At 35.9% G+C, this 11,517-nt stretch overlaps 1 protein-coding gene across 2 annotated transcripts; it reads right to left on the reverse strand.

The window, feature by feature from the left end:
- Positions 1-1,001: 1,001 nt before the first annotated feature.
- On the reverse strand, positions 1,002-9,284 carry LOC137738700 (cyclin-A2-4-like). Of its 2 annotated transcripts, none has more exons than XM_088700331.1 (12): positions 9,251-9,284; positions 7,553-7,907; positions 6,953-7,208; positions 5,836-5,972; positions 4,678-4,770; positions 3,746-3,879; positions 2,688-2,763; positions 2,185-2,261; positions 2,068-2,101; positions 1,787-1,936; positions 1,565-1,699; positions 1,002-1,438 (listed from the first exon to the last, which is right to left on the reverse strand). In XM_088700331.1, the coding sequence occupies exons 2-12, from the start codon at positions 7,847-7,849 to the stop codon at positions 1,385-1,387; spliced, it is 1,443 nt and encodes a 480-aa protein (XP_088556457.1). In that variant the 5' UTR covers positions 7,850-7,907; positions 9,251-9,284; the 3' UTR covers positions 1,002-1,384. The 2 variants fall into 2 exon arrangements, with proteins under 2 accessions (XP_088556457.1, XP_088556456.1); XM_088700330.1 differs by having other exon boundaries at positions 9,197-9,284.
- Between the last annotated feature and the right edge of the window lie 2,233 nt (positions 9,285-11,517).

Here is an 11,517-nt window from a genome sequence, read left to right on the forward strand (position 1 = left end):
AAGCCGAAAACCACGTCCACATCCGATTCCATTTTTGTCCAAAAAAGGGTAAAATCGTCAACTCACACCAACGGAAAAGAAATTATAGTGAAAAGTAGGGACGGGTCGTCACATTGTCTCTCATTGAAATGTTTAAAAAGTGTTGTCTCAATATAAAATTAAGTATTAAAAGTATTCCATGTGTAATTTTTCCTTCTATTAATAGCCCTAAAGCCTTAGGGGTATGATCGGTATTTTAAATCATTGTTTCCATGTTTTTGGGCTAGGCTTTAGTTGTTTTTAAGTTTTTGTCTCTCTTTGACATGTTTAAAAACTAGTGGAGTTTCTTGAAATATAGTGAAAGTTTTTGTCTCTATAAATTTAAAATCTGATTATTGATCCGTGAACTAGTCACAATGTGAGGCGATAGTCCTTTTAGATAACTTCATTAGAAATTTCGTTCTTTATTTACCTCTTTAAGCCCTTTATTTTGAATGTAAATTCTTATGGTGTTACCTAAAATAACCATTATTTCATATTATAAAAAATTCAAAAACCAATACTCACAAATTTTTAGTTCAGAAACTAAAGCGACCAATTCTCCAATTTTCTCCGTATTAAAACATAAGAATGAAAGACACTTCGATGGGGGAAGTTCAAACATAAGGTTTAAATTGATTCGATATTCTTTGTTACAAAAGTACTATTGGGAAGTGGCAACTGACCACAGATCCAAGTCAATTCCATTAGGCTTATGTAAAACAACAATTTTCTTCAAAAGTGTAGAATAAATGGTCGAGATTGATTTGAGGAAATACAATTTTTGCTTACTTGTCAATTTAATAAACATAAAACAGGACTATCCAATATCTCAAACTGCTGAATACTTTAACAAATCAAGAGTAGCATAATGCATTGTTATTCTATGTGAGACTAATAAGTTCTGAATCTGATAGTACAATAAGGAAATTTGCATTTATCATATGAAGACCAATCAGAGCCACAACCAGAAGGCAATTGCAAACAAAAACATGGTTCATTAGATTAAAACCTTTGGCTGCAAAAGTTACATCTCACTAATTAATTAGGGTCGTGAAAAACTTTACAACTGAATTAAACCGCGGTCGGCCTAATTATGCTGGATTAACCTGAACTCAACATAATGACGACGACTATTAACAGTTCATGTAACCAAGTTTCATGCTTAAGTGGCTAGACAGCCCTAGTTCAATTCTACAAAAGACACAGGTTGCTTGAAGCACAAACCCAGGTCAGAAAACCTATAAACAAGAACTAAGAAAATTGGATAAAACGAATGTAAATAGCCTGCCTCATGGAGTGACTGAAAAAACCCCGAGGAAAAGTATACATGTCAGTCTCTGTTAGCTCTCCCTTGAAATCATCTTCAAAATAGCATTTCATGGAGTTCCGGGGATGACAAACCCGCCACAGATTTGTACTGCCGTAACAAAAGTCACATCATTAGTAGAAAACTCACTTAACATTCCAAGTCTGGTGTAATGAAAATTTGTACTGATTTTAGAAAGCTTAGCAGTTGTTTTGTCATATACTTGCTATTTGATACCTTTTGATGTCTATACTTCATGCGTATGGCACTCAGAGGACAACCACTAGTGTTCAGCTGTAGTTCTTGCAAAGCAAGAACTGTGATCTTCAAGTCCAATGGCTTGTAAAGGGTATAGTGTTCGAGTATTGGATTCTGTTAGACTTACAACTGAAGTCATATTTCTGGTATATAATCAACAAGTAGGAGAAGATAATGATACTAGAAGGGAGAAAGACGAACCCATGGGTGGCTGGACTGATCTAAGGTCCATTTGGAAAGAAAAACTGCGGATGCAGCAATGACAGACGGAAGGAAATTTAAGAAGCTGTAGTCAACCAAAGTTAGCTCAGCAAGATAATTGGCCAAGTACTCCAGTTCAAGGCTAGGACTCTGCAAAAATTGTATGATTTGATATGTAACTCGATCTTCAAACTAGAGGTCAAAAAAAAAAAAAAAAAAAAAAAAAAAAAGCATGGCATCTGCAAACCAAGGCTTAAAGCAACTTTAACGAATCATGGTACCTTATAAGAAGCTTGTGCTGCTCGAAGAAATCTCCTGAAAATAAATCAGCATTAGCAATGTTGAAATAGTATTGAATCTATCAATAAAGGGATTTAACAACATTTGGGCAGATGTACCTGAGGAACGTTTTTGTAGTTGGTGCAAAAAGTTGAAAACCAAAATACTTCAGTACTTGACTCTCCATTTTCAGTACCTGCGACGTTTCTTTATTTAGGAATGAAATGAAAAGAACTTAACAGGGCAGAATAAATTAGAACCTTAAGGATTAAATAAGAATTTCAATAAGACAAGTCTTGCCATAGGTTTTCGGTTTTCAGTATAAAAAGAGAGCGAGGGACAGGGTTAAGGATTTTTCCTCATAAACTCAGACGAATGGCAGGGACAAAAAGACATTAAAAAAATGAAATTATTTCCTTTAAAGTCGTATGATCCTACAAGAGCATTTTCATCCCCACTATTTATGTGCAGAGGCGTCATACTACTTTAGGAGCATCCCCTAGCAAGCATTTACTCATTCAGAATTTACAGGCTACTCTTAAGGGTTTTTTTTTGCATCAGTATATAATAAACTCCTGATAATCTAACCCGTCCGTTGGAATAAGAACGGACAATGACATACCTGCTCTCTCGAGTAAGTGTTGTCTGTCATGAAACAAAGCTCTTCAACACGTGGTGCAGAGATCTCTTCATATTTCCTTAATAAGATTAAACAAAGAAGACAACCACATCAGCAATCTCAATAAACAACATTTGACAAATATCATGTTCTGTGAAATGCATTTGAATGAACCCTTTGAAACTTTGTACTATATAATCACTTGCAAGAGAATCATAACTAAATTAATTTTATCATATTAATCTTTAAATCTTATACACTTATTCAATAATCTCTATTGTCTCCGTACTTATTTCATCCAAATTTTGGCAAAGGCATCTTATTTCCCAATGACCTTGATTGAAATGAACAAGGCAATATAGAAGAAACTAATTTATAATTTAGGTTGATTGTATATTGATGAATATTTGTGACATCCCACATCGCCCAGGGGAGTGATCCTTAAATGTATATTCCCATCCCTACCTAGCACGAGGCCTTTTGGGAGCTCACTGGCTTCGAGTTCCATGGGAACTCCGAAGTTAAGCGAGTAGCGCGCGAGAGCATTCCCAGGATGGGTGACCCATCGGGAAGTTCTCGTGTGAGTTCCCAGAAACAAAACCGTGAGGGCGTGGTCGGGGCCCAAAGCGGACAATATCGTGCTACGGTGGTGGAGCGGGCCCGGGAAGTGGTGCGCCCCGGGCCGGGATGTGACAATATTATTCAACATTTCACTAGCCAAGACAACTGTTGCCCAAATTTATCCAATCCAAGCATACTGCATTGATAAAGCATGTTGGGCAGTTCAACATAAGTTCCTTCCAACTAATTAGTGACCAAGGATCTAAAATAGACCAACAACATTCTTCATTCACTTTTCAACATCAAATAGTGAGAGACAATATTGGAATTATTTATGTTTCCATATGTTTGACTGCTAAGATTTGGGCTTATTGATAAAAGTGATTGCATATGATAAAAGCACAATAATTAAGATTTGAATGTTTTCATTGTTGGTAAGTCCAAATCGAAAGTTGTAATCAAGTAATGCAGTTAACTTTGCTATAGGTATGAAAGCTTACGAGGCGATCAGCAAGCAAGTGATGCCAAGCAATTGAAGTCTGTTCCTATCAATGTAATTGTGACAGAGAAACCAATCGATGAGATAAACTGTGAGGTAAAGCGTATCTGGGACCAACTCATATTCCTCTGACACCTGCAAGCATCATCATTTTGTCAAACTACTTCTATTAGTTTTCACATGCTTTATATAAAGCATATTAGACCATTTCATCAATGATAGAAACACAAGACGCGTTAATGTGTACAGCTGCTATCTTCAACAACAGAATAGAAGCTTCATATAAGACTTACTGTAAATGAAACTAAACAAGTCATGAGTGACCAGAAATTGCTGTAAAATTACAAAGACATAACAATCTTAGAATCAGGATGGCAATATCAAGTAAATGTCAAACACATGCCATCTCTAGTTTATTTTTCTTCTAGGATCTTTGGGGTGAGGAGAGACTGCACTGCATGCCATCTCATTTACTAATACTCAAATTTTCATGACATGATTCTGAAGTGAAATCACCAGCATATTCCTCAATCCTCATTTACCTTCCCGTTGTACGTAAGGCAATTACTGAGTTAAAAGCTTGCACTGCATACACCAGGGAACTTCTTTCTTTTCATTATAATAACAATTAAGGTTTGTTGATAAATCAGGAGTAATGATTATATAAATGCCATTGCTACTTAAATATTTCCATACCAATCTGGTAAAGGCTGGGACAAATTTCAAAGCAAGATACAAAATTTTACCAAGATTAACTTGCTATGTATTATTCCCTCAGTAAAACATAATAGTAATATCTTCATTAATGTAACTTGAATTTTTCTGTAGAAGGAAGAATCAACTAGCTGCACACACCGTATTTTCGTACTCAATCAGATACATTCGCTATGCAGACAATGAATAAAGAATAATAGATAAAAGAACCATGCGAACCTCTACAAGCCAATCGATTAAAATCCCCCTCATACTTTTGGTGATATCTTGCTGTATTGTTTCCATAAAACTGGCATGTGGCCTTCTGTCAAGCTGTCAAAAAAATAAAATAAAATAAAATCCAGTTTTCACACAGAGGAACAGAGGATAGAAAAATGAAAGCTCAAAGCCACCAACACTGAGTGCAATCTCTATGTTGGAAGCGAAATGAGTGCAACAGATCACATGCATTTTAATAGGTTTGTGATTTTTTTCTTGCGCCAAGAATTGCACTTAGCACAAATACCATTGTAGCTTAGCATAGCACTGCATTACCATACCATTCATAAATCAACCAATTATTTATGTTTCTAATTAGTTAAATCTTAAGTCAGACTAGTATCTATACCAGAACACAGCGCTATATCACAAAAGGCTTAGACAGAATACAAAATAATAGCTTCAAAATGGTTTTTTTTTTCCTTAGGTGCCACCTCCTTTAAGAGAACCTTTGGTGCTTTAATAAAGATGAGATAGGTACAACTTCACTTCACAATATAGCTTAATGTATTTTATGCGAAGGGCTGTCCACCTGAGTAATATATCAGACTTGGGGAGCTGGTATAAGGAACAGAACTTTGTTTTACATGTTTCGTACTACAGATGGAAGTTGTAACCTATCCCACTTGAATACATTATGTTCTCTTCCCACAGCATCTATAAATAGTTTTCATTTTGGTATCAAAAGATTATATTTGAACAGAAAAATTCCGGTTATGTTCCCCTTGCATGTATTCCACACTATGGAAAGGAACCACCTCTAACATCCTTTATGACTGATCTATCACCAAAAAAAGAAGGCCAAAGGAATAAAAATGTTTTAACCTGTACTAGGCATTCCTCTAAACAAAACAACATTCTTATGAATAATACATCTTCTCGGGAATCATGTATCAGATATTCATATGTATCTGAAGTGCACTATGTCATTGTGGTTTGAGGTAGCTATGCTTGTTAAACTAAATAATTTGTTGCACATCATCTTGATCAATAACTGAGTCGCTTAGGTATCCAATTGATTAATTAACCGTTGTAATGTATATAGAATGAAACACTGGTGCTACTAGAAAGGGAACTGGTGTACATATAAAAAGAATATTGACACTCAACGACACAAACCTCTGCAACACTTAAATGGTTATAGATATCAGGGGCAGAGAAGCTACACAAAAGTGGATCCTTGTAATCCGCATCAATGTTAACAATATGCTGGTTGCTTGACATAACCATGTCTGCTGAAAGACTACCATTATCTGCTGCAACAAGTTAATGCTAAAGGTCATAAACTACTGCACACATAGAATATCCTTAAAAGAAACTTTATCATTTGGCATCTAGCACTTAAAGTAGCTCAGAAAAGTATTGTATTGCTTTGACATGGGTCAACTGTCTTCAGAATGACAGAGCCATATAAGGTTAGCACACGGTGAAGCATAATATTAGCAAAGATGTATAGAATGCTTATTAGATATCAGAGCCGTATAGAATGCTTATTTGCAAATCATGTTGAAACACAACTTCTTTTTTTCTTTCCAACTGTTATCTAATAACTGGTTTAATTGTCAAGGACTTTTCCATACTCCCATTTATCTTCAGTTTTTATTCTACTCAAACAAGTCAGATATAACTGGCATGAACAGAAGCAGTACACAATCAAACCTTCTAGTATGTTTGCAAGGGGCATGTAGCTTGTAGTTAAGAGCATTTACCCCTGCACCCCAAGGTCGTAGGTTCAATCCCCTCCCTCCCTTAATATTGCTGTTTAAAAAATATAAACATTCTGGTCTGTATTTGTTTAAGCGTTTAGCGTGGATTTGTATTTACAGTAAAAATATGATTTTGTTTTATTGTAGTGGTTACTGCATATGGCCTAATTCCTAATAGGAGAAACAACCAGATATTTGATCATGAATCCTCCTCATGTAAAGCCTTCCAAGCTCATATAGCCCTTAAGCCCCTTAGTACATAAGAACTACGGAATTATGGTCTAATCACAACTAATCAGAAAAGTGACATCTAATGATGCTATTTATCAGTCTATTATCCTTTGTGCATTATGAGTAAGTGAAACGGAAATAAAGGGGCCACAAGAAAGGGTGTGGACACATTTCGTGCTTCAAAACTGACATACATTGATACACAAACTCCTATCTAGTGCTACTCTTTTGTTGCATTTCAACTCAAGTTTGCAATGATTTGTCATGTTTGGAAAAGAGAAAACTAAAGAAATGCAAACCTTTAAACGAAGGGCTTTGGAATTTTGGAGCCACTCCAGAACTCTGATTCTCCAACTGATCAATATCTTTCACATCCTTATTTGACCTCATAAATCTGTTGCCATCTTCCAAATTAATTGTACACCAAAATTCGTCTGATTTAAGCTCTAGTTTGACTGTTCCGTCCAAAACCTCGGTTTTTGAATCTCCAGCAACGGAAGAGGCCATTTCCATCAGCTTTGCCTGACCCTTTTTAGTTGGCTTACTGTTCTTAGCCTTCATTAATTAGAGGCAGAATTCAGATTCTAGAGCAGAGAAATAAAAAAGAGCAAAGCCGTCATGATGTGTATATATATGTACACACATATATGCTTACTAAACCTTGCTACAAGATAGTGACAAGTGACAAGTGGAAATTAATTCTGGAAACGGTCCTTCATGCTTACTATGTTATGAAAAATTAAAAGAATAACAAGTCATCTCTTTTTCTCAGTCTTCTAAAATTACTTAACATTCTGAAAACTAAAGTTAGCCGTACACTAGCATAAACCAAGCGGATTATTGTATTTCCAAAACATTTAAGAGGATTATGAATAAAATCTAACTAACAGGCTATTGACCTTAATTTTAGTTGCATTGAAGCAGTTTGCATATGAAGGTTTACAGAGAGCATTGGTCACATCTTGAAGTACTGCCCTCCTCTTGCGTTGGATACATGCATTACCAGTAGCGTTTGTAATGTTCTCATCCGTGGCAGCTCTCTTTGAATTTGTCCGCAAAGCCTGCTTCTGACTCTGTTGTGTGGGTGGTTTAGGTGGGGGAATATGTCCAGATGTATGAAGTGAAGCAGCTCGAGCACGTGTTATTCTACCAGGAAGTTCTCTAACATGTGCAGTGACTGTATTTTCTCTCTTCATGTTTGCAGGGCTGAGATACAAACAGCTCACCACATCAAATGGAACCAATCAATGTGACCTGCAACAAAACCAGGACAAAGTAAATTCAAGAACAAGCTGAGTAAAGAGCATGCAACAACAGCTATGCAGATCAAGAAAATCAGAAAGTACGGCATTCGTAAGAAAATCCCCAGATATGTTGTAATGCTACTTCAAAATGCAATTCATGAAATTGAAGACCATGATGAGCTTGCAAAAAGTAAATCAACAAAGGCCATTTTCTAATACAGTTGAACAGTGCACTTTGATTGTGGAAACAAAGTTATTCATACAGAAGTGAATGAAATTTGAAATTATACAATTGAAATAAAGTTAATCGTACAGTACACAAGATCGCATCCGTATCAGGATATAAGAAATCTTTTTAGTGATGATCAACTATCATAGAAGTCAAAGTCCCAAATGATCTTTCTAAATAAACTCCCAAAGTGCCAAATTACATGGACAATTATTAAATTAACCATTTTTGTCATAAGTACAGATCAATGGGAAATATTTGGTTCAGCTTACAACAAAATATTTATTGAAATTTAAAATGACAGACATGTTGAGAAAACTTTGGAAAACCATCATGTCCAGATTTATTCCGAAAGAACAAAAAAAAAAAAAAAAAAAAAACTCAATGTCCAATGGATTTCATTCAGACTAGTACATTGGGCACAAGAATCAAACTATTCAGCCCGTAAATTCGCTTCCGGGAGACAAACTACAATCTGGAATTATTAAATTTCAGCTACTCAGATCAGATAGAAGTGGGATCAAAACAGATAAAAGGACTCAAAAACTGAGCTCTTGATTTTTACCCACAAATTCTCAGCAATAAAGCAAAAGCATCGAGCTGAGTTCATCTAGTTCCAGGTAAATTCTTCTTTTGCTATGAACCCAATTTTCAAAATTTCACGATCTCCAAATTTAACAGCGAAAGTTGACACATTGACCTGTTTGATCCCCAAGAAAATGGGAGAACCCGAAAAGAAAATATGACCCAAATTGGAACTTTTCTTCTTTTTTATAGAAAATCCCAAATAGAAGATGTAAAACCTAGTTTTTATTATGTGGAAATTTTCATTTCTTTCGAGTTTTTATTCCAAAAATTGAAAAATTAAAGAGAAAGATTCTTTAAACATTGATTTATTTCCTTTTTCTTTCCCACATTTTCTCACTAACCAAACATACATTGGGCGCACAGAACAATGTCAACCGACCCAAAACTTGAAGAATTTAAAAAGTGGAAACAAACCCAGAAACCCTAATCGATTCATCTCCAGAACTAAACAAAAAAAATTGAGGAAACCCATGATTACATACACAAAGTTTGATATGCATAGATGCACACATTGCATTGTTGGGCTGAAGATTGACCTAAAGAAATGAATCTCTCTCTCTATCCTAAGAGCAACTCCAGCGTTGGAGCCCTGCCTCTGGCAATGCACTATTCAATCCACCTAATGAACAGTAACTGCCCTTAATGAACAGTAAATAGCCCTGCCAATAGAATTTGCATCTCCACCGTTACACTTCAATAGCCCTGGCAATAGGCAATAAAATATTAATATTTTTTTATTTATAAAATAATACAAAATAATTTTAATTATAATATCGGATAAGATTTTTAATCGTTCTCGTTGCGCCACGTGTCATTATCCGAAGTATTATTAAATAATTCAAAATAATACAATTATTGGTGATGGATTTCTGATAAGATTATTAACCAATCACGTCGCGCCACGTGTCATAATCTGTTCACAATCTTTGAGGATAGATTTCCATCAGATTTGTAACGAATGACGGCATGCCACGTGGCATTATGTACAACCTAATCCTTTCTGAATCCTCTATATAATCCACCATCCATCCTCACAAATCTCACACCAAAATTCTCAAGATCTCTATCATTATTCATAGTTTCTGCTTCCTTATTCACAAAAATCTGTATCATTATTCATAGTTTCTGTTTCTTTCTTACAATGTCTTCTTCTTCTTCCTCAAGGATGATGTGGGAATTCAATCAGGAAGAGGAAGAATTGTTTAACGAATCAGAAGCAATGTTCAATCACCAGGGGGTAAGAAATGAGAGGGAAGAGGATGAGGAGCGTCAAATGAGAGATGACGAAGTAAGAAAGGGCAGATCCTCACATTCTCGTCGAGTCATCCAAGCTGCGGCTCAGATCTGCTGGCCCAGCCGTTCCGGAAACCTTGATAGAAGCAAGCAACGACGAGGTATGAAACTCTTGGATGATTATTTTGTTCCTAATAGTGCATTCCCTGATACGTACTTTAGACGTCGTTTTAGAATGGAACGACATTTGTTCAACAAAATCATGATTGCTGTTTGCAACCATGATTCTTATTTTGTGCAAAAAAAAGATGCTTTTGGTGCTATGGGTCTACTGCCTGAGCAAAAAATTACTGCTGCCTTGCGGATGCTTGCATATGGAGCATCTGCAGACCAAGTGGATGAGATAACGAGGATGGGGAAATCAACCATTCTTGAGTCCCTGATAAGGTTTTGCGGAGCAATCGAATCTATCTACACCGCTGAGTACCTCCGCAAACCTACACACATGGACTTGGAGCGGCTGTTGAAGAAGGCGGAGATGCGTGGCTTTCCTGGGATGATTGGAAGCATTGATTGTATGCACTGGACGTGGAAAAACTGTCCAAGTGCATGGCAAGGCGCTTACGGGGACAGAAAAGGAGCAAAAAGTATCATTCTGGAGACAGTGGCATCTTTTGATACATGGATTTGGCACGCCTTTTGATACATGGGTTTTAATCTATGTAAAAAAGAAAATAATTAGAACGATGGTCATGGACTTTTAATTATTTTATACAAGTAGAAAATCACTTTTTTTTTTTCAATAAAAGAAAATATTAGAGTGGGCTTAAACAATAATAAATCACAATTGGCATAAAGCAAGGAGGCAGAGGGTTTGTTAATAATTTTCATGTCGTGAGGAAAGCAAGGAGGCAGAGGGTAATTCTTAGTATAAATAACTTACCAAATTAATTTGAATAAATATTCAAGAAATTGGAAACAACATAAATAATACAAACAATAAATAATAAATTACAACCCAAAGTGATTGGAAAATTATGGGCTCCGATTACAAAAAGTACTCTATTCATCATCACTTAACCAATTTGTGGTGCTAGGATGATCTTCTCTTTGAAGGGAAATCTATGAGATTCATGTGGGATTTCTAGTGACTAGCATGCATATACAATTCAAAATTTATATACGAAAGCAACGGAAGCATGTCATACATTTTATCAAAGCTATAGTCATGCAAATCCCCTTCAAGATGCATAGGTTTATATAAGATGCATCAAAACAAAATTTATAAGAAGAACAAACTAGAGGTTTAGTTTTATACCTCTTGATCTAGATCTTAGACCAAGGATGGACCACCTCCAAGATCTTTGCTCCTCAAACTCCTTGAGCCTAGCATCCCTCCTTGCTTCCTCCACTTTGTATAGTAAGTGCTCCTAGGTTCTCTTCAAGTTTCCAAAGATATGAAAACCTCTAAAGATCCTCACCCACTTTGTAATGAGAAAGATGAAGGAATAACCAAAAGGGTGTATAGATGATTAGTTAAATCACCCCCTTGGTGGCCGGCCCTTTGTGT

Source organism: Pyrus communis, chromosome 9 (assembly GCF_041283825.1).
Source record: "Pyrus communis isolate YQ-2024b chromosome 9, ASM4128382v1, whole genome shotgun sequence".
Taxonomy (NCBI): domain Eukaryota; kingdom Viridiplantae; phylum Streptophyta; class Magnoliopsida; order Rosales; family Rosaceae; genus Pyrus; species Pyrus communis.